Source organism: Vigna unguiculata, chromosome 9, assembly GCF_037176805.1.
Source record: "Vigna unguiculata cultivar grain cowpea cultivar isolate G323 ecotype 2 chromosome 9, ASM3717680v1, whole genome shotgun sequence".
NCBI classification, from domain to species: domain Eukaryota; kingdom Viridiplantae; phylum Streptophyta; class Magnoliopsida; order Fabales; family Fabaceae; genus Vigna; species Vigna unguiculata.
Genome location: NC_140800.1, coordinates 33,276,401 through 33,300,352, shown reverse-complemented (window position 1 = coordinate 33,300,352; position 23,952 = coordinate 33,276,401). Strand labels below are relative to the sequence as shown.

The 23,952-nt window shown below is 36.2% G+C and overlaps 4 protein-coding genes across 4 annotated transcripts; 3 read left to right on the top strand and 1 right to left on the bottom strand.

Annotated features, from left to right (window-relative positions):
- Positions 1-142: 142 nt before the first annotated feature.
- On the bottom strand, positions 143-2,728 carry LOC114163170 (uncharacterized). Its single transcript, XM_028047306.2, has 6 exons — positions 2,068-2,728; positions 1,650-1,812; positions 1,383-1,559; positions 1,212-1,295; positions 1,006-1,087; positions 143-876 (listed from the first exon to the last, which is right to left on the bottom strand). Exons 1-6 carry the CDS (start codon positions 2,451-2,453, stop codon positions 440-442), a joined length of 1,329 nt encoding a protein of 442 aa, XP_027903107.1. The 5' UTR covers positions 2,454-2,728; the 3' UTR covers positions 143-439.
- Positions 2,729-19,071: 16,343 nt separating this feature from the next.
- On the top strand, positions 19,072-19,926 carry LOC114163652 (uncharacterized). The gene has a single exon (XM_028047951.1). The coding sequence runs from the start codon at positions 19,072-19,074 to the stop codon at positions 19,924-19,926; it is 855 nt and encodes a 284-aa protein (XP_027903752.1).
- A 54-nt stretch (positions 19,927-19,980) lies between these two features.
- LOC114163651 (uncharacterized) lies at positions 19,981-20,655 on the top strand. Its single transcript, XM_028047950.1, has 2 exons — positions 19,981-20,382; positions 20,434-20,655. The coding sequence occupies exons 1-2, from the start codon at positions 19,981-19,983 to the stop codon at positions 20,653-20,655; spliced, it is 624 nt and encodes a 207-aa protein (XP_027903751.1).
- A 1,899-nt stretch (positions 20,656-22,554) lies between these two features.
- On the top strand, positions 22,555-23,352 carry LOC146883920 (uncharacterized). The gene is made up of 3 exons (XM_085666780.1): positions 22,555-22,683; positions 22,798-22,860; positions 23,038-23,352. Exons 1-3 carry the CDS (start codon positions 22,555-22,557, stop codon positions 23,350-23,352), a joined length of 507 nt encoding a protein of 168 aa, XP_085522906.1.
- The last annotated feature ends 600 nt before the right edge of the window (positions 23,353-23,952 follow it).

The window sequence follows — 23,952 nt, the reverse complement described above, 5'->3', positions numbered from 1 at the left end:
TTAGCTCCAAGCTCTGCAAATAGAATCTAGAAAATGTTACAGATATAAAGATTATTATACTATTGTCGTTACAGTAATTGTGGATGTGGATAACTCAAACAGTTAAAGGAATGACACTAGAGGAGTGACTTGGAGAATAAAGGAACCACAAAAAGACTTTTTCTTTTTATTTCCTTTTTAACTGGTACTGGGTTTACACAAACTTACACAGTCCTGAATCTTGATCAACGAGAACTACTCATAGTCCAAGAAAAAAAAAATCGCCACCCACTCCCTCCATCACCTCGGGATTGTCTTGTTTCCTTTGATATTATTTTGGAACTATGACTTAATTGCTCCACAAAAGAGCCCTCTAAATTCTAATTTTTTTGAGCAATAATACAAGAGTCATCGTCCAAAAGAATGCCATTTAAGGCATTCTTTCCTTCTCCATTTTTAACTATCTTTTACCTATATTAGCAAATCTTCTAGCAACACCAAATAAAAGATACTTGGTCACTAGACCCCTATCCAGACTACAAGCAAGAGCTACAGCACCACCAATAACTAGCATCTTGGGAATGTTCACGCCCTGTGGTTTCTCAGGAGAAGCAACACTTGGATCCTCTTCTGAATTATCATTGGCTCCAATTGTTTGCAAGTCTTCAGGACTTATTTTTGTGTTGACTTGAGCCATAAAGGCTGAATGAGAAAGTGCAGCACCAGAAGCTCTTGTTTCTTGATAGGCTCTCAAACCAGGTTCAATCTTCTGAACAGTTCCCCACATGCCTTTCCTTACTCCAAGCTTTGCAATTTCCCATGGAATACCCATTTCTTCATGATGGAAGAGTAAGACTTCACAGGCAGTTAACTGACCGGTACCTCTCTTTGATTCCACTGTTAAAAGAATACCATATCAGTCCCAACAATTCTAGCAGTGACGAAACAGCTACTTTAAATGGTGGGTTAGACAAGAACAAGTACAAGTTACATGGGTAATTCAATTACAAGGGTATCAAATTTCACCTGCTCTAATGCACCAACTAGAGTAGTACACATCAACACGTCTAGGTTTGTCTCTTCTAGGGATTGAAGGGCAATCTATACCCTGAAAGAACAAAAAACAAAACAAAACGAAGTTAAGCATAATACTGTAAAAACAGTGGAAAATATCCACCATCGATCAACATATTCAAATATTCCAGAACAAAGGGTGAGCTTTATTCTCATACCTTAGTCACACAATAGTAATGTCTTCCAGATTCCCATATTCGCCGACCAATTATGTATTCTCTGTCCTTACAGAAAAAGGGAAACTGTTTCACAGATAATTAGCACACATTAGCACACTGAGCTAAGAGAACAATTAAATACACTTAAATCAGGAGAAACTTGTTATGCACCTTCCGTATCCACTGTACTTTCATGGTACCAGTAGTGGGACACTCTTCAATAGTTGAGGAGCTTGCAAGCATGTCGTCCCATCTAGGTCTGAATTCATCATCCCAAAACAAGTCCCTTACCATCTCAGGGGTAGCATCTTCAAAAATAGTGCTGCTTCTGTATTGAGGAGGACCATCCTAACAAGCAAACAAAACAATATTAAAAACTACCAAGTAGAGTAGGTAATTCAAATACGACCAAAAGATTTTACCAAGGAAATAGCATACCTTTGGTTCTCTTTGCCATGCTTTATAACTCATAGTAGGGGTAGAACGATCCATCATCTGATTCCAAGCGAGACCTCCATCTTTCTCCTCCACAAGCAACCACAGATGATGTAAATCCTTTATTGTCACGGCATCAGGAGTTTCTTCAGTAGTTTCGGGTGAACTGCACGGTAAAGCAAAGTGATAAATAAAACGGCATGCTAACACCACATTTTAATTTGTCAATCACAACAAAACAGTCTGCAAGAACATGTTACAAATTCATAGCAACATGTCCAAATTTCTTGTGTCCATCTTTTTCCCCAATTTCATTATAAGAACAACAAAAAGTGGATGAATTAATTAAGACCCTGTATTTGTGCAACAACTGTTTATGTTATCAGAATAACATAAGAATAATGTATAAATCCAAAAATACCTAACGAAACTTGAAAATTTCACGGGAGAGGATGAAGAAGAAGTTCTTTTATCCGTTCCTTTCCTCAGGGCCAAAGATTCTTGGTTTGGTCGTTGCATCTTAATGGAATTAAGGCAGGGAGACGAAGAAGAACTCCTAATGGGAGAAGCTACAGACTTGGAAGGAGTAGAATCCGAGGAGGGTGAGGCAAAATCTAAGGATTTGGCAAGAGAAGTTGTTAATTTTTCCTTACCCAACCTCGCCCATTTGGGTTTCCAAAGCCATCCAACAATGACCCCAACGAAAAATGCTACCCACAGAGGACTAAAAAACATTCCCACAAGTGTACAGAACCCCAATGTTGCAGGGTTCTCCGACATATCGCACAAAGATTGTGGCAGAGGCATACCAAGGAGAAAGAAAGAGAAAAAAAAATAAAAAAAAAGGAGGGAATGATATAATAATAACAAGTTGAAAGAACCCCCAAATTCTGTTCAGCTCCTCGCAAGAGTTAAAGGGGGGTTTGGGAGAAGGAGCTGCAGAAGAATATTTGTGGCGAAGAAAAATCAAGCAGAGGAAACAAAAAGATGAGAAATTTGGCGAAAAATCAGAGGGGGAGAAGGACAAAAAAGATTTGAGGCGATAAGGGTGTGTGGATAGAGACGGGAATGGTGGAGGAGGAGGAGGGTTTGGTGCAAAACGACGCCGTGGCGTGATGTGGGCAATGGCGGTGTAAGACGAAAAGGGATAAGTGTTTGTTTGGAGGAGCCAATGGACGTGAAGGGGAAGGAATCAAAATAACCACATAAAAAAGAATGGTGGCGAAGGAGTGATGCGTGTGAATTATTCGACACTGTGACGTAGAAACGAAAGAAACCGTGGGGTTTGAAGTCTAACGTTGTTTCTCTATTTGACTCACGGTGTTTGTTGCTTCGTTGGTTGATTTGGAGGCTGATAAATAAATAAATACTATATAAGAATTTATTTGAAAGGACCGAGCAAGGGTGTGGTTTTTTAAGACCAGACTACCGAGTTTTTCATAGGCCTTGTTTTTCACGTTGCGCACCTCGTTTTTCTTGCATTTCTTATTACCTCACATGGGTCTGTTCTTTTGGGCACATATGTAATCTTTTTTAGGTTTGGTTTACCTCTGGGTGAACATCATAATACTTCTCCTTCTTCCTTAATTAGTATATTCTTTTTTTCCATTGAAATACAAAATGTTTATCAATATAAAATGTACAACATTTACTTCATTCGACTGCACATACTTTAGGTAGCATTCAACACATCCCTTGCGAATCTTTACTTTGCTAAAAATAAGTATAAACATTTTTATATATGACAATTTTCTTTGACAAAATGGCCTTCTATCCTCTTATAACGTCTATTACAAATCATTTTACTCTATAAATAAAGAAAGTTTTATTTATTTTACCATTGAAATGCTCATAGCTTTGTGTGTAGGTAATATAACTAATTTTATGATATTTATGCGTTGATTATAGTAGTATCCAACTGTCATCGTTTTTTTTATGGAAAATGATCTTTTGACAAAAATATTTTGACAAACTTTCCTTAAATAGAATTAAAATATATTATTATTTTTTTAACTAAAATAAAGTAATAAAATAATACTTTTTTACCTAAATTAGTAGTTTGTTAAAAAATTTGTAAGAAAAACTTTGTTAACATATCATTTTCCTTTTTTTATTTGGTAACAGTCATCTGTTCAGAAAATTTAATGCCTCTCTTACTCTCCATGTATACCAAATCCAATCTACTCTTATTTATATTACTAATTTTTATTTATTTTTAGTTTTTGAAAAAAAAAATTATGTAGCAAAAAATGCTTTAATATCTACTCATATATTATATCCTTCTAATTTATATAAATACGCTTTTTTTTTGTTTATCGCTCATTAAATACGCAATCATTATGATTATTCATATGTTAAAATTCCTTACTCAAAATACAATTTGTGGTTGAATAAGAGAGATAATTCTCTGTTATTTGGAAATTTCACTACCCAGACAATATATTGAATGAGAGAGATAACATATTTGAATGAGGGAGGGATAATTTTGATTTACTTTTCTTTATAATAGGTCACTCTTTAGATATTATATAAATATATTTTATCATGTTAACTAACATAATTTTTTTATTTGTATTACTACCTAATAACTTCATTATTAAATTGGATTTATTTCTTTAAGTCTTCTTCACTTGAATTTTATAAATGTTAATAGGAATAAAGACGCCAACAAGTTTGGGTTTCTAACGGAAATGAATAAATTTTCATTAATACGAAGTTGATCGATTTTAATAAATTGGGATTCCGATTTATTTATTTTTTATTGATGCATTTCGCATCTAATAGTAATAATTAATTATTATTATTTTTATTTGTAGAGATTAAACATGTAATTAATAAACTATCCACACAACTAACTGAATTAGACTGGACAATTATTTATATTTTTAGTCACACTTCAAGGAAATATTTTAGATACTATTTGTTAGAGTATAGTATAATGTTATCACGTAATATTAAAAAAAACGACGTGTCATTCTTAAAAGCTTTTCCTATAATTTACAAGAAATATTCAATTATTGGAATGAACTTTAGGTACTGGAGATAACAATTTCAGAATTTAGAGATGTGTTCGTTAGGGATGTAATTAGTTGCTTTTGTAAAAATAACTCCTTAAAAATATATTTCAAAATATTTTTATACCAATTATATTCGTTGGAGAAAAAACTATGTTAAATATATAGAAGGAATACGATAAATTTTCATTATTAGATAACTGTACTATAAGGTGTGAATAGAAAATTAGGGTGGTATTTATAACAATAATATGATAAAATTTCAAATAATTCTATTTAAAGTTTACAGTTAAGTTTAATATTATAAATAAAATGCAACACATATAAATTCGTAATTAAATACTAATTTTCAAAATTTGAAATCATAATCAATGAAGTTTTAAATTGCACATGATTTTTCTTTTCAGTTTTTTAAATTGAACCACATACACATTTTTTACACTTGACTTCTTTCTTTTTAGTGACACTTTACCAAATTTCTTGACACAGACCAACTCCAGTTGCGGCACCGACTAGCTGTGGTTGGTGTGTTTATTTCTTTACATTAAATTATTAATTATTAATTATTAATCATCTAACATCACTCACCTAATATATAAAACCATTGTTGAAAAATATTTATATTATTTTTTTTCTGTCAATCAATTATAAATTACACCATAACAAAGTTTCAACTTTTATTACAATCATGTTAAAAAGTTATATCTAAAATTATGTTTATTACATAGCGAAATATTTTTTTTACAATAATAATGAATAAAATAACATAAATTGAAAGCGTTTGTTGAACAGAGATAATAACACGATAAAGTCAAAATAAAAGTCAGGTCATGTTGTATACGAAATTCATGTAAAACGATTTTCAGTGATTAGACTTTTCTGTGTTATGTAATATCAAAAGTTTTCATTTACATTTACCTTTGTACACAATTATATTTATTAATTAAAACTAAATACACGTATAATAAAATTTAAAATTAATTTATGTAATACCTTTGTAATATCAAAATTAATCTATATTTTTGTGCCTTCATAATTTCTATACATTTTTAAAACATCTGACACAGTTTTTACACTGAATCGGCTTAAGACTAAAGAATTGTGTATTGTCATGATTTCTACGAGTTCCCTTAAACTAAACTAACTATTCAATAGATAGTTTAAATTTGACTCTTATATATTATTGATCGGTTATTAACGAAAAATACGACTTTTGAATCTCATTCGTCTTTTAATCGATTTTGTTTTTGAATTTTTAAAAATATGAGACAGTTTTTGGCTAACAAAATTATATTTAGTGCAAAAAAAAAAAACAGTAATAAGATACGAAAAATTGATCAAATCAGTTTTTTAATACTTGTATTAACAAACTTAAGTATTTCTTAATCAACAACTAATTTTATCATAAATAAGATACGAAAACGTATTTAAACATGATTTTTGTTATAGAAGTTACGTGTAAAAAATTTAATTCAATAAATGAATTATGTTTTGGGTTCTGACATATATAGTTTTAGTAATTAAGAGTTACAAATAGAAATATTTAACTTCAGTAATAAATTAATTAAGAGGATCCATCCACTTCCCAACAACATCCAAATAATGTTTAATTAATTCCGTGGTCAATATATATAATCTGATATACTTAGAATTGAAGTGGTAAATTGCATAGTCAAGTCTAATTTATGCTTTCTAAATAGGAGGCATAGTAAGACCATATATAGGAGCAACATATAACTAAAATTAAGTTTCATTAATTGAAGGTTTGAAGAGACCAAAGTGGATCGTTGACAATGGAATTAATTATCCTTACTAATCACATTAATTAATGCATTGATAATTGGGATTTGAATGTGGAAATCTTAACAAGACATTCTTATTCTTACTTTTAAGTTAAATTATGCAAGTTTAATTAAACAAATAATATTTCAAATTATTCAACAACACCCATCTAAATAAGATCTAAACCCAACACCAACGTGATAATAAAAATAAATCATATGGTAACATTTTACCATTGTTCTTAATCATTTGACTATAGATGTAGTCAACGTAGTTTGCAACTACACAAACTGTGCCGTAATAAACTACTGTATAGGTTGGTCTTGCGAGTGAAAAGTCATCAAAAACACGGTTTTGAAAAACACTGTTTTTATTTTTTTTCTGAATGGGAACACGAATTTAGACCCACGAGACACTAATAAAGACTCGAGTTTGATAATGAGAATGGAGAAAAATATTATCCACCATGCACCATATGCTCCACACTGTTTTGAATAGAGACCGATGAAGAGATGACAGCATTATCTGCAGCAACATATAATAGTAACAGTGATTGTGTTTCCATTACGTTAGATAATATTATCATTAAATGATTCTTTCCGGTGTCTTTATGTGAGTTAACTATCTGTGGGGCAACACTAATCACCATTATAGGTTAATCCGAAGTTAGATGGAGAAGGTTTAGAATAATTAATGCTATTGTCTTTGCCTAACAAAGATAAGAAGAAACATTTTGCAAATTATAAAAAAAGAAAAAAGAAAAAGCAAAAGCATAGGACGAAAACAGTGTCCACCAGAACATGGATAGAAACAAAAATGGTTTGCCACATTGACAGGGACAGAACACAGAAGGTGGCCTTGCACTTTCTACTACACACTTCACTCTTACACAGAAAAAAGAAAAAAGTACAATTCATTTTCTAGCTCACAAGAAAAGAAGAAGGACTTGCACAGACCAAAATGCACTCATGAATTGTTTCTCTCTATTTTCCCTTTCTTGATGCATCGATTGTTTGCAATCTGTTTAATAAGAACAAGAGGAAAGGGTCTCGGCAATCTTAACAAAACTAATTGTTGAATACGTTTTCAGAAACGAGATGGGTACTATACTAGTTCGGTAAGAAGTTAATTGTCATGTCTTGGATTTGAAATATCTAATCTGTTTTTGTTTTTTTCTCATCTACGTTACTTCAATACAAAGATGAACCTGAATCACAAAAGTATCTTTTCTGCACTCCAAAAAAGTAATTTTCTCTCATATTATTCCCAAACTTAATTTTCTATTTTTTTTGTTTACAATTATTTTTTTAGCGTACTCTTTTAATTGGAGAAATCAAAAAAATAAAATTAAGAGAAATAATATATATATATATATATATATATATATATATATATATATATATATATATATATTCCATAGATATTAAGGAGTGGACGGTTTCCGTCCATAAAGTGTGATCATGAATTAGCGAGTTTAGGATCTATTATAAGTATGCTTGTATTTAGCAAAATTTATAAATATAAATAAAAACTTATATTAAACTACTATTATTGTTAAATAATTTTACAAATTATGAATTTTAAAGTACAATAAGAGTCTTTAAATTAAAATGGATAAAACTTTTGAAGTCGAACGAAAATATTATAATTGTATGAATTATAACGAGCTCTACAACAATTTCAAAATTCAAACTCAAATTTAGATTGACTAGATTTGAGAATTATTATTTGAGAAAAAAAGTAAAAATATAAAAATAAAGAATGAGATATTTAATATAAGAAAAATCAAGTGACTCACTACAAAGAAAGTTATTGATCAGGCATGATGTAGTGAGTGTGATGAAGGGTGTGACGGGTGGACAGACAAAATGACAAAGTGAATGAGGGAACTCCGCTTAGATTTTCTAATTTGATAGAGTGACAAGTGAAATAAGAGCTAGAATTACAATTAGGTATGAGAGAACTCGCACTTAGGTTTTCTAGGGAGAAAATGTTTTAGGTTTTCTAGGGGGAAAATGTTTTAGAAATCGTAAAATTTTGGGAGGAAATGAGTGAATGAAATAAGGAAAAATGTATTCTAATTTATGGAGGTCATAAACCTTTTAAAAAAACACAAAATTCCCACTATTATTAGCTTTTAAAGAACTCCTTTGAATCATCCTAAATCATGTTTATTTGTGAGGGTTTTTATAACCTCCGCAAAATAACCCCTACAAAATATTTTTTTTTTTCTTTGTAGTGGTAGGAGATCCTAACCTTTGGATTTATTTGGGTTCTACATGTTAAAGGGATTAACCTTATGTGTAGTTGGGTGCTAAACTCTTGAGGCTACACTCTATAGAGTCTAGGAATCATCATATGTGTACACCTCTAGTGAATTATATGTCAATGACATGTATCTAGATGATTGAGTTTAATGTCAACTAATTTGTGTGCATATACATATCTATTTTATCTATGTTGGTGTGAAATTGATAAGATTTAGTATTTTAGAATAACTTTTTCTGTACACTAGCTTATCCTTTTGTGTGCTTTGTGTTTTATTGCGTTGTTCATCTCTTTCTTTTGTGATTATCACCTATTTGGTGGGAGCAAATGAAATTGCAGGTTGAGAGGCACCCCTTAGAAGATGAGGAACCATCACTTAGAGTGGAAGGTCTCAATGAGCTTTAGTAGTGGTTAATTTTTGTATAAAGCTTGTTGATTTAGTTTGAGTGTATAAATGCTATTTTTTTATAGTGTTACCTTTTGTAAGACTGTATATACTTTATACACTAAATTACCTGTTTTGAATATTATGATGAAGTGTTTTATTTTATTAGTATTAAGCTATTAAAATGGGATGCTACAAAACTTTACTAGAAAGCATTGCATAATAATGGAAAAAAGAAAAAAAATTGTAAAATATATTATTTTTAAATGTTTTAGTAAAAATTACGAAAGAAAAGAAAAGAATAAAGATCTAAAACTTTTTTCCTCTGTGTAGTAATGTAAGAAAAGAAAATATAAAAGTATATGGTTATCTTTAACCAAAAGAAAAGTATAATGAATTAAAAACAAAAGGTGCAAACATGATGAAAATTTATGATTAGAGATGTCAACAAGAATTTCAACACGTAAGCCAACTCGGTTTTTCACGGATTCGGGTCGGATTAGGTTGAAAAAAATTAAATTTTTTCAAAAGTGGGTTGAACTCAACCCGGCTCACTTAACCCACAGGTTAAATGGGTTTGAGCCGAGTTGAAGGTGAGTTAATCTACTTAACCCACCAACATTTTTTTTATAATTATATACTATTCCTAATTATATAGGTTCACAATTTCATGTATTTAAATGCTAGAATATTGCTCAATAATATTTGAATAGTTTGATTCTTTAATTAATTTGATTGTCAAGTTATATACATTGATCCTTTAATATTTAATTATTATCTTTATAATAAATTACTCAAACAACCGTCTTATAAATATTTTTTTCTAAATTAGCATGACCAAATGTGTAATTTTTTTCATTTATATTTTGTTAAATAACATGGCAAAAATTGTGTAAGTCATGTTTTCTTGGACTATATTGACACTTTCTTAGAAACAATTCATCATATATTAACGGTGAGTATGATGAAACCATTAGTTTTTTAATTTACTATGATTGTCATCTTATGGATTGCTTAAAAAAATATTCAAATATTTAAATACTTAAAAATAAATAAATATTTTTTTTATGTGAGTTGATGAGTCAACCCACTTAACCTACCAACCCATGATGGGTTAAGTCAAGTTGTAAAATTTTTGGTTTATCGGGTTGGACTCACTCACTTTGACATGTGTATTTGTAACTATATTCCTCCCTTTCCCATTAATTATCCCAAAAACAAACACACATGTTACAAGATTTCGTTTGTCAACGGTTATAATCTCTCTCAATATGAAAAAAAAAAGCTATAATGTTGTATTTTATATATTAATTAGTTTCTCCTTGAGTGATGTTTTTGTTTACCTTTCAAATCCTTCTACTTTTCTATGTTTTTTTTTTAATTACAAAGGCAATAAATAAAATAATAAATTAACTATATGCACAAGGAAAGAAACATCAGCGACAATACTAGTCTATAATATATTTCAGAAAGTAGTAGATAAAGGAAGTAATATTTAGTCTTGTGCACGAAATTTTTTGTGTCGGTTAAATGATATTTATTCTATTTATTATATTGCATCTAGAATTATATAAATCCAAATGACAATAATCAAACTTATTACGTCAAGAAAAAACCTATACAAAAAGTAATTTATTTCGTATAAATAATTCTGTAACAATATATTTAATTAATTATGCACAGAAAAAAAAACTTTAGACCATAAAAAAAATCAATGGATAAATAATTAAAATAAAGATTACAATATGAATTTTAAATCAAATATAACCAGCATGAAGCAAGACTTCAAGAGCATCTAAAAGAGTAAATAACTTCTTTTATGCAACGAGGCAAACAAGAGAGGAAATATACAAAACATTGAAAACCTAAGTAATGATATAAAATTACCATAAAATTGTTTTTTATACTAATTGTATAAAAAAATATAGGTCTATATTCCAATTTTGTATACCATAACAAGTCACCGATAGGGATGTAAAAAAAATTAGTATTCGCGAATCTTCATAGATAAAATTCACAACAGGTAAAAAATGAATTTTGAAAATGGATATTCGCGGATAAAGGGTACGAATATTTTTTATACTCACATGTTAACGGGATGGGTACAGGTATCATAATATCCGTACTCGTGGATATCTATACCAGCTATACTCTAATTTAAATTAAAAAAAATATTAAAACATTAACCCATTGATTTTGAACGAGTTATTTTTTATCATTTGGTTTTAAAAAATCTTCATATATTTGTAAACTGTCATTTAACATTATTTAAATGAGTTATTTTCACTTTTTTTGAAATTTATAAAGATTATGTATTGTATTTTTATTTCAATTTATGATTAAATTTTTTTATTAAATATTAAAATTTTCTTCTGTAAATATCTGTGGGTAACCATGAATATCTGTGAATATTAAAAAATATACGGATACCCGCACAATAGATATCTACACGGATATAAATATGAGGCGAATATTTATCCAGCAAATAAAGATACGGGAAAGCTACTACCCATATCCTATTCATTTGATTCACATCCCTAGTCATCAATATATATTTAGTTTTTTTAATAGAGTAAAAAAAAAAGTATATATATCCGCTATAGGAAGTATGAAGTCACAGAACAGTACGCGTAGTTTAGTGGTGAAGTCCTCAACAATACTATGGACTAAAAAAGTTCTAACAATACCATAACCAAACTTAGGATATGAAACATACTTGTGTTAGTCTAAATGTCTAATAATGAGAACGTGGAAAACTAAGGTTAGGGCATCAAGTGCAAAACCTAGTCACAATTCAATCTTAGTGTTAAAACCAAATACTTCTGTTTTCAATGCATTCTTGATTTTTCAATTGAAATGTATGTCAACAAAATAATTACGTTAAAGACAGTACAAAAAAATTGTTAGCTGCACATCCGAATATATATTTATTCCATATCATGCATTTGTAGTATCTTTCACATAACATAATAATAAAAAGTAATGAATAGTTTCTCATAATAAGGATTACACACTAAATAATTACTTCCTTGCACGATTCCTCTTATTCCGATTAGCCTTAATTGGAATTTTATCTAAAAAAACCTTTTTTTTTTAAAAAAAAATGTATTACCCTTTAGAGGAAGAAGAACTTTGTTTCAAACTAAAGGGAAGTTATCTCTTATGGCAAAACTCAAATCTTATTGGTGTATATGCAATAAATAAATAAATAAATAAATAAATAAATATATATATATATATATATATATATATTATTGTGTGCTAATTCCCATATCAACAACGATCAATGTATAACATTATTATTATAAATGCATAGTAAATACTTAAAAATGGCAAATTAGTATATGATTCAAAATTGGAAAGACTTTCAATTTGAGTAAAATTAAATAATATATTTCGTTTTACAAATTATAAACTATAATTTGTGTAATAATACAATTACGGTTTAATTTTCACTTTAATTTGAGTAAAAATAAATAATATATTTCGTTTTACAAATTCTAAACTATAATTTGTCTAATAATACAATTATGGTTTAATTTTCATTCTTTTATCCTAAACTCCATTTGAAATTCTTATGAGTTATGAACAAATCTGACATATAACTTGTTTTCACAACTAAGTTAGATAGTTAATTAAGATCAATAAGTAAGTTTTGACTTTAACTTCTAAGTGAAATATCAGCCAAAAAGAAGTTTGTCCTCTCTCTTTGGGTGAACCTTTATATTTATAAGTAAAAAATGTGAGTTTATATTTCATGTTTCCACCTTTTCTTGAAATTCGAGAGTTAGTAGATTCTTGTTACAAGTAGAAATGTGGCTCCTGGGAAGAAAGTTAACATTACAAGGAGTCAGTTTACAATGTGTCCTCAAGGGTATATAGTTTGTTATCGGGCTTGAGGTTGGCCCAACACCCTCTCCTTGTTCAGTTTATTGTTTTTTGAAGTCAGTCCATAACCTTCGACAAGGTCCCAATTAGAGGTGTCAATTTGGCCCAGCCCACAGGGCTTGGCCTTGACCCATGTGCGTTAGAGCCAAAAAAACTCACATAAAAAAAAGCTCCCATCAAAGAAGTCCATAGGACCAAAAACTCCACAAAAGCCCTGTGGGTCAGGGCTAACCCATTGGCTTTCATCTTCAAAATGAAAAATATATTATTATCTGTGGGACGAACCCAAACACCCGGACAAGCACGACGACTTGAATAGGCCCAACGACTCAAACCTGCCCAACGACCCTGACAAGCACGACGACATGGATGGGCTCAACGACATGGATGGGCTCGACGACCCAAACAGGTCCAACGACTCGAACGATTCGGACGACTTGAACGAGTCCGACGACTCGAACGGGTCCAACGACCCAAACGGGCCAGACGATCCGAATTGGTCCGAGGATCCGACCGTGCCTGACTATCCGACTTGGTTTGATGATCTGGACGGGCCAAACGACCTGAACATACATGAAGGCACGGGCGGGCCCGACGACCCAGATGGGCCCGATGATTCGAACAGGTTTGACGATTTGGACGAGCCAAATGAACCAGACAAGCTTGATGACCTGAACGACCTCCACCACCCAAACGGGCCAGACAAACCAGACGGACCCAACGACCCAGACAAACATGACGACTCAGATAGGCCCGACGAACCAAACAGGCCCGAAGACCAAGACGAGTCCGACGACCAGAACGGACCCAACGAGTCGGACAGGTCAGAAGGTCCGGACAAGCACAAGGAACTTGATGGGGGAAATGACCTGGATGGGCTCGTATGGTCGGGCCCAACGACCCAGACAAACATAACGACACGGATGGGCCCGTCAACTCGGACGGACCCGACAAACCAAACAGGCTTGATGACTAAGATGAGTACGACGACCAAATGGTCCCAACAAGTCGGACGGGACCAACGAACTTGACGTGTCAAATGACTTGGACGGGCCCATCCAAACCATTGGGCTCGTCCGAATAGTCGGGCTTGTCCTTATTGTCGGGTTCGTCTAGATCGTTGGATCAGTTTCGTCAGACCCGTTTGGATTATCGAGCCTGTCTAGGTAGTCAGTCCTATTGGGGTCGTTGGGGTCGTCTGGCCCATCCAAATCATCGTGCTTGTCTGGGTCTTCGGGCTTGTCCTGATCCTTAGGCCCATCTGGGTTGTCGTGCTCGTCCAGATCATCGTGCTCGTTCGAGTCATCGTGTCTGTTCGAGTTTTCGGGCTTATCCGTGTCATTGGGCCCGACCGAAGTGTTGAGGTTGTTCGGATCGTCAGGATCATCTGAGTCATTGTGCTTATATGAGTTGTTAGGTCCGTCTAGGTCATAAGACACATCTAGGTTTTCAGACTTGTCCAATTTGTTGGGCTAGTTCGGGTCTTCGGGCCTATCCGGGTTGTCATACTCGTCTTGGGCTTCAGACTTGTCCGGGTGATCATACATGTTTGGCTCGTCGGGCATGTCTGGGTCTTCGGACCCGTTCGAGTCGGCCGTCTTGATCTTTGACTCTGACTTAATGTAGTATTATTTGGGGGGCCTAACCCACCTTAGCCATGGCCTTAACCCACTAGAGAGGGTGTTGGGGCTAGGGCTTTTTTTGGCCCCCTCATTTGGGCCCCCCCTAAAAGGGGGCTTTATGAAGAGTGGATCAGGGCTAGCCTATGGACTAGGAATCAAATTGACACCTCTAGTCCCAATACCCTCCTTGTTCGACTTTTTGTTTGTCAGAGATTCTTTGGGCTTGGTTAGTCGTTATATGTTCAACTAAGGGCCAACTTTCTTGCCTGGTCAAAGAAGGACTACTTGTACCATGGACGATACATAACTCAATAATTTTTAGAAGATAAATATTAAATACATGTATCATGTGCTAACACCTAATTCTCAAAATTTGAATATATCCACTTATATATTAGTTCACAAGAAGCATGCCCACGTCTAATACTTGATATATACAAATAATTGTGAAACAACCTTCGTTAATTTCTCACATATCATATCTTTATCTATTTTATTTGGATATTTATGAAACATAATTTCCTTTAATTGATGGTTCCATGCTCCATTCCACATTTTATGTCGTATAAGTAAATTATCACCTAAATAATCATCATTCTCATTGATAACTTTCAAATAAAATTGTTGGAGATCTCATATCGACTAAAGATAAGACAAATTTATAAGTAGGTGCAAACATCACTTTACAAGTTGATTTTGTAGGATTGAATTAGTCTTAATGTTCACTTCTTAACTTGATATCAAAGCCTGGAGTTTGAGTCTATCCTAATGTAATGTGTAATTTGTTGGGCCTATCGTATCACCCGTTATCGGATCACCCATTAATGTGTAATCCAACGCTCGAGATGTATATGTCTCGACATGAAGATGGTGTGTGGGAGATCTCATATCGACTAAAGATAAAATGAATTTATAGTACACGGAATAAATCTCACCTTATAAACCTATTTTATAGGGTTGAATTGTAATTAAAGTCAGCTCTTAATATGATAATCAACACAATACTAATAAGATATCTTAGAAGGTCTACATAGAGCCTTGTCTCTCCTTTTCTTGTAAATTAGTATATAAATTAAAGTTTTTTTTTTTAATTTTAGCATATATCTTATGTATTTTACACCTCTAAATTTTCATACATATTTCTTAACACAAATATTTTCAAGATATGCAACTACTTACATACCAATAAGTTAACAGTATCATCAATTATAAGTCACAATGTGCATGTTGCCTTTGCTGTCCTCCAAATAGCATATAGTATCTAATTCTTCAATAAACGCATTTACAAAAGATCGAAATTCTACAATATTTTTTCATCAATACATAGTCAGACCGAAAATCAACCTTTTATAACTATTTGATCAAAGAAAATAGATTTCTGACTTCATCTTTAAAAAAAAAAAAAAAGACATTTCGAGATCATTCGGAAATGATTTTTAAAAAAGATGGAAAAATATATATTGCATGCAATCCTTTTCAAGTGCATTGAGATTGAATCACTATTTACTTACCTCATTACTGAAGTGCATGATGTGGAATGAGGCTTTGCTCTTTCGTTTAGCTGTACTTCCAAAGTTCTCCATGGGATGAACTTGCATCTTTGGAGAAAAATGAAACCTTAGGAGATGAAATCTTTGGAGAAGATTTCCTACACCATAAAACCTGGGTAAGGTAATGGAAAAGACACGTTTGGCCAAGTAGTCATTCACAACATAAGGGACATGTTACCATAATAAATACAAATTCCAAATTCTTAATCGTAGAATTAGATTAACGTCTGATATTGAAAACATATATTTATATTTATATTAATACATTAATATTAGTATACTTATATATTAATATATTTATATATTAAATTAATTTGGTAAAAATAATAGATAACTATTTCGTAAATAATAATCACTAATAGTAATTAGTAATTTAAAAGTTTAAGAAGATTATATTAACATTTAAAAGTTTAAAAACAAATAAAAAAATATTTCGTTCTAATTAACTTATTTATTTATTTAAATTATTTATTTATTTAAATAATGTTAATTGTAAGCCCCATTTCTTTTCAGCTCTTTGTGTTTGGGCCTGACCTTTCGCAGGCCCAAGGCCAGCCTTATAGGGAGCCCTTTGTCACTCTTGCAGCTCACTCCCTCTCTTGTGCCATTTTTCAGAGACTGTCTCCCTCCCTCACACACCTCTGAACCTTGAGTTAGAGCTCTGCTAGGGCATAAGTTCTTTCGTTTCCAGCTAAGCTTCTCTGTTTAATGCTCTCAGGTAAGTTGAGCTTTAACTTCATCCTTCCTCTTTTCTAGTTAAAAACTTCGGTTTTATTGTAGGTTTCCCTTAATACCCATTCTCATCTCCATGAGTGTTCGTTCTCAGTTCTGTAGGTTGCTCCAGAATCTCGTTTGGTCTTGCTTGGTTTACCATTCTCTGTGTTAGTACCCCAAAAAGGTAAGAGAAACTAGAAACTTTGTGCTCTTAGGTTATTCTGCTCATTTATAGTCTGGTTCGTGAATCTATTTTAAACCCGTATGTATGCTTGGTTGACATGGTAGTGCATGTATCAATAGGTGCAGAACCTGCTAATCTCACCCAAGCGAGTGACCTCGCCTAAGCGAGAATAGCAGAGACTCACCCTGGGTTCCAGCTCGTGTTGTCGCCTAGGCGACTGGCTTTTATTTTTGAGCAAGGCGCAGTCTCGCTTATGCGAGACGCTGTCGCCTGAGCGAGAACCCGCTGGAACCTTGCAGTGGCCACTGTCGCGCTCTCGCCTAGGCGAGGAGGGGTCGCCTGAGCGAAAGGACCCCTTTCGCCTGGACGAGGACCTTTAGCTTGGGCGAGATGTTGTGACAGGAACTGCTTGTTGGCTGATGTGACTCTATATGTGTGTGAATTAATTTCTTTGCTCATAGTATGTGACCAGGCTTGGTGTGTATGCCTGAACGGGTTTTGAATAAAAGTGTTGTTAGGTAATAAGCTATGATTTTGTTGGATTGAATGTGGTATGCATGTGATAAGTATGAAATGAGAAACATGATATATTTGTTGGTGAAATTTCATGAGAATTGGGTGATGGATAGGCATGTGAACAGTGTTGGTGAGGGAGTTTCATGGGAAACCCCTAGTGATAAGTATATATATATATATGTATATATATATATATATATATATATATATGTATATATATATATATATGTATATATATATATACATATATATATATATATACATATATATATATATATATATATATATATATATGCCTGCCTAGTGTATACCTTGATATAGGAGATGTCTAGATAAAGGAGGGTATCTTGAACTCTAATAAGCATTCACGCTCACGCAGAGCAGAATGGGTTATGTGGTGAGAGTGGCAGGAGGTCCTTGTCTTGGGACAGTTTGGGCCCGAGACAATAAAGGATTAACCTTGTGTGTGGTTGGGTGATAACCCCATGCGTCTAAACTCTGCAGAGTCTAGAAACCAGCACAGGTGCATACTTCCTTTAGAATCCTATATCAAGTGTATGATCCGGATATCGAGTCATAGTAACTGCATTTGATTGTTCTTGCATGATCTGAGTGTCTTTTGTTAAATGTAATGCCTTGCCTTGCCTTGTACGTACTCTATAATTTGTTAACCCATATTTTCACTCTACCTTACCCTTATATCTTCGTGTTGTGCTTGTCTGTTTCTCTTTTGAATGATCACCCTGTCGGTGGGAGCAGATGGGAAGCATGTGGAAGGTGGACCTGACGGTAACGGTGGTGCGGAGTAGAGGGCCCTGTCCCCTTTGGCTCTTGGGAGCAGTGTTTAAATGGCAGTAGTCTTGTGTTATTCCTAGTTCTAGGAGTCTTGTTTTGGTGTAATTGTTGAACTTTGGATTATGTTTTGGTTATGGCATGGTTGTATGCCTAGTTTTCCTTACAAGTACTCTCGTGGATGACTGTAAAAGTGCCTTCCTTGACTATGGTTTTTCTGTCAGTTTTTGCTCTCTACTGTTATAAATATGTGATGCTTTATTTGATAGATTAATCTATTTAAAATGGGATGTCACAATTTATGGTATCAGAGCCTTCGTTCCTTAGTGTCTGTGGGCTATGTGTTTGCTTAGCTTTAGTAGTGCCTTTCTTGTCATGTTTAGATGAGTTTCCAGTCTAACCAAGTTTCTAATGGTTCTCTATGTGTGTCCAGTGTTATGGCACCCCCTCGTATAGCTCCTCCTCCACCCCCTCAGGGCGACGGACAAGACCTGGCAAGAGCGATAGAGGCTATGGCGGCAGCCTTGACGCAACAGAGCAACGCCATGTTGTAGCAGCATGAGGCGGCAATGCAACGCCAAGAGGCCTCCCTAGAGCAGCAACACCTGGTGATGCAGCAGATGGAGACTGCTAGGCAGGCTGCTGATGATGTCCAGAGGCAGCATATGGATGCTCTCCGCCAGTTAGAGGAGAATGCTGCTGGTGCTTAGATGCATGGTCCTCATCCCCAACCTCCACCCCCTGAATGGATTTTGGAGGATTTCTTGAAGCACCAACCTGCCAAGTTCGATGGCAAGACGAGTCCCGACCAGGCAGACCAGTGGATGAAAGACATGGAGCGCATCTTCGATGCCAAGAGATGCCCCAATGAGAGCAGGCTTGCTTTCATAGTCTATATGCTCACAAGAGAGGCTGAGCATTGGTGGGCTAGTATGAGACTGGTTATGGAAGAGAGGCATGAAGAGGTCACCTGGAAAGCCTTCAAGAGGAAGTTCTTGTCAGAATATTTCCCTGATAGCGTGAGGTACGCTAAAGAGGTGGAATTCCTCCAGCTGGTACAGGGGGATAAATCTGTAGCTGAGTATGCAGAGAGATTCAAGCATCTGGGACGCTTTTACACCATGCCGCTGGATGAGGAGTGGCGCTACAAAAAGTTTGAAAATGGGCTACGTGGAGATTTCAGGTTGATGGTGGCACCACTTTCCATCAAAGACTTTGCAGCTTTGGTGGAGAGAGCTCGTGTTATGGAGCGAATGAAGGCTGAGGTAGAGGCTCAGCAGGTTCAGCAGCAGAAGGCCAGTGGATCATCTAGGTCCCGATCTAGGGTGGAAGAGAGGAAGAAACCCTATTTTAGGCCGCAACCTCAGGTGGCCAGGGGATTCACCCCTCAGCAATCATCGGTGCCTAGATGCTATCAGTGCAACGAACCACATCTGAGGAGTGCATGCCCGCAGTTGGCAAGCACACGGAGATGCCATGGTTGTGGGAAGACGGGGCACTTGGTTAAGGATTGCCCCTCCTCCAGGGGGACTGCAATGAGATCCCCGGTGCAGACTCCAGCTTAGACTCGTCAGGGGAGAGGGGGCAGCAGGCCCCGAGCAGCAGGCCGTGTGTATGCTATGATTGGGACGGAGGCGACAGACTCAGGTAATCTTGTTGTTGGATGTGGCTTGATTGGGGAAAAACCCCGATGTGTGCTGTTTGATTCTGGAGCGACACACTCTTTTGTGTCAGAGTCTTATGTGCTTAAGTTGAGTATGCCAGTTAGTGAGCTACAATTCGATCTTGTGGTGTCTACGCCGGCATCTGGGTTAGTCAGAACGTCTTTTGTGTGTGCTAGATGTCCAGTAGAAGTAGAGGGGCGCATGTCTAAAGTGAACTTGATATGTCTACCTCTGCAAGGTTTGAACGTGATCTTGGGAATGGATTGGCTCTCTGACAATCGCGTTCTCATTGATTGTTGGGAGAAGAAGTTGTTGTTCTCCGACATAGAGGAACCGAAGTTGTTGTCCTCTCAAGGTGTTTTAAAAGAGATCAAGGAGGGTGCTCAGTGCTTCTTGATCTATGCTTAGTTGGAGGTGGAGAAAGAGGAGAGAATAACGGTAATTCCCGTCGTGCGAGAGTTTGAGGATGTGTTCCCTGGAGAGGTACCAGGTTTACCCCCGAGGAGAGAAGTAGAGTTCTCCATTGATCTGGTACCAGGAGCGGATCCCGTGTCAATAGTTCCTTACCGCATGGCTCTTGCAGAGTTGGTGGAATTGAAGAGACAAATTGAAGAGTTGCTTCAGAAATAGCTTATACGGCCTAGTGCTTCACCTTGGGGAGCTCCAGTGTTACTGGTCAAGAAGAAGGATGCGGTTCAAGGCTGTGTGTGGACTACCGTCAGTTGAACAAGTTGACCATAAAAAACAAGTATCCCTTACCAAGAATAGATGATTTGATGGATCAGCTACATGGAGCGTCGATGTTCTCAAAGATTGATCTCCGATCGGGTTACCACCAAATCTTGGTGAAGATAGAGGATGTTCAGAAGACTGCCTTTAGATCCAGATACGGGCATTATGAGTATGTAGTTATGTCATTTGGTGTGACAAATGCTCCAGCCTTGTTCATGGATTACATGAACAAGATCTTCCGCCAGTTTCTAGATAAGTTTGTCGTGATCTTTATAGACGACATACTCATCTACTCCAGGACGCATGAGGAACATGCCGAGCACTTGAGGATAGTGCTTGGTATCTTGAGGGAGAAGCAACTGTTTGCCAAGTTGTTGAAGTGTGACTTCTGGATGAGGGAGGTGCAGTTCTTGGGGCACATGATATCGGCTCAAGGTATAGTTGTGGATCTAGCTAAGGTGGAAGTAATGATACAGTGGAATGTCCCAAATCCGTGACGGAAATTCAGAGTTTCGTGGGTCTAGCTGGCTACTACCGGAGGTTTATAGAGGGTTCTCGAAGATAGTAGCCCCCCTAACTCAGCTAACCAGGAAGGACCACCCTTTTGCATGGACTGATAGGTGTGAGGAGAGCTTCAGGGAGCTTAAGCAGAGGCTGACGAGTGCTCCCGCTTTGATCATTCCAGACGTAAGTAAACCCTTTGAGGTTTACTGTGATGCCTCTCATCAGGGTCTTGGTTGCGTTTTGATGCAAGAAAGGAAGGTGGTGGCCTATGCTTCAAGGAAGTTGAAGATTCATGAGAAGAACTACCCCACTAATGATCTAGAGCTAGCGACAATGGTCTTTGCTTTGAAGATTTGGAGGCACTACCTGTATAGTGCGCAGTTTCGGGTGTTTAGTGACCACAAGAGCCTGAAGTATCTCTTTGATCAGAAGGAGTTAAATATGAGGCAGAAACGGTGGATAGAGTTCCTAAAGGACTATGATTTTGAGCTCCTATATCACCCAAGGAAGGCGAATGTGGTGGCTGACGCACTGAGTAGGAAGACGGTACATGTGGCACACTTGATGATTAAAGAGTTGGAGTTGCTTGAGAGCTTTAGAGATATGAGGATACACGTTGAGTTGGAACCAGAATTCATTAGGTACAACACCTTAGCTATATCTAGTGACTTCCTGAGCTTGATAAAGGAAAAGCAAGCATAAGATGCTAACTTACAGAGGGTGAAAGAACTGCTGGGATCGGAACAGGCCAAGGAGTTTGCCTTGGGTAGTGACGGTGTGTTGAGGTTCAGAGGCAGAGTCTGTGTGCCAGATAATGCTGAGCTGAGGAGATTGGTGCTTGAGGAGGGAAACATGAGTCGTCTTAGTCTGCATCCTGGCATGACTAAGATGTACTAAGACCTCAAGGAGAATTTTTGGTGGCAAGGCATGAAGAAGGAAGTTGCACAGTTTGTATCCGCTTGTTTGACTTGTCAAAAGGCTAAGGTGGAGCATCAGAAACCTGGTGGAACGCTCCAGCCCTTGGATATTCCGGTGTGGAAGTGGGATAGCATAGCTATGGATTTTGTTACCCACCTGCCTCGTACCGTGAGAGGGCATGATGCTATATGGGTGGTGGTGGATCGGCTGACCAAGAGTGCTCACTTTTTGGCAATGAATCTCAGAATGTCTATGGCCAAGTTGGCCCAGCTCTACATTCGAGAAATAGTGAGGCTTCATGGAGTACCCAGTAGCATAGTGTCTGACAGAGACCCCCGATTCACTTCAAGGTTCTAGCAGACGCTGCAGGAGACTATGGGTAGTAGGTTGAGGATGAGTTCTGCTTATCATCCTCAGATGGATGGCCAATCAAAAAGGGTGATTCAGTCCTTGGAGGACTTGTTGAGGACGTGCATCCTAGATCATCTTGGCAGTTGGGATGAGGTGTTGCCACTGGTGGAGTTCACCTATAACAACAGTTACCAGACGAGTATAGGGATGTCGCCCTATGAGGCTTGATATGGGAGGAGGTGTAGGACTCCCTTATGTTGGTACCAGGATGGCGAGTCGGTTTTGGTAGGACCTGAGTTGTTGCAACAGACCACAGAGAAAGTGCAGTTGGTGAGAGATAGGTTGCAAGCATCTCAGAGTCGGCAGAAAACCTAAGCAGACCGGAGGAGAAGACCCCTAGAGTTCGAGGCTGGGGAGCATGTGTTCTTAAGGGTGACCCGAACCACTGTTGTGGGGAGGGCTATCCGCTCAAGGAAGTTGTCTCCTAAGTTCTTGGGTCCGTATCAGATCTTGAGGAGGATAGGGCTCGTGGCTTATGAGATAGCCTTGCCACCCCAGTTGGCTAATCTCCATCCAGTCTTCCATGTCTCACAACTACGAAAGTATGTTTTTGACCCATCACATGTGTTGGAGGCGGAGGATGTGCAAGTCAGGGAGGATCTCCGAGTAGTGGTGCAACCGGTGGCATTGGGGGATCGCCAAGTTAAAGAGCGGAAGGGAAGAGCCACCAGTCTTGTGAAGGTCATCTGGGACCGTAGGACGGGTGACTCTACCTGGGAGCTAGAGGAAGACATAAGGAGTTCTTATCCACACCTTTTCTAGTAAGTCTATTTTTCGAGGACGAAAAATTTTTGTTGTTGGGGAGATTGTAAGCCCCATTTCTTTTCAGCTCTTTGTGTTTGGGGCTGGCCTTTCGCAGGCCCAAGGCCAGCCTTGTAGGGAGCCCTCTGTCACTCTTGCAGCTCACTCCCTCTCTTGTGCCATTTTTCAGAGACTGTCTCCCTCCCTCACACACCTCTGAACCTTGAGTTAGAGCTCTGCTAGGGCATAAGTTCTTTCGTTTCCAGCTAAGCTTCTCTGTTTAATGCTCTCAGGTAAGTTGAGCTTTAACTTCATCCTTCCTCTTTTTCAGTTAAAAACTTCGGTTTTGTTGTAGGTTTCCCTTAATACCCATTCTCATCTCCATGAGTGTTCGTTCTCAGTTCTGTAGGTTGCTCCAGAATCTCGTTTGGTCTTGCTTGGTTTACCATTCTCTGTGTTAGTACCCCAAAAAGGTAAGAGAAACTAGAAACTTTGTGCTCTTAGGTTATTCTGCTCATTTATAGTCTGGTTCGTGAATCTATTTTAAACCCGTGTGTATGCTTGGTTGAGATGGTAGTGCATGTATCAATAGGTGCAGAACCTACTAATCTCACCCAAGCG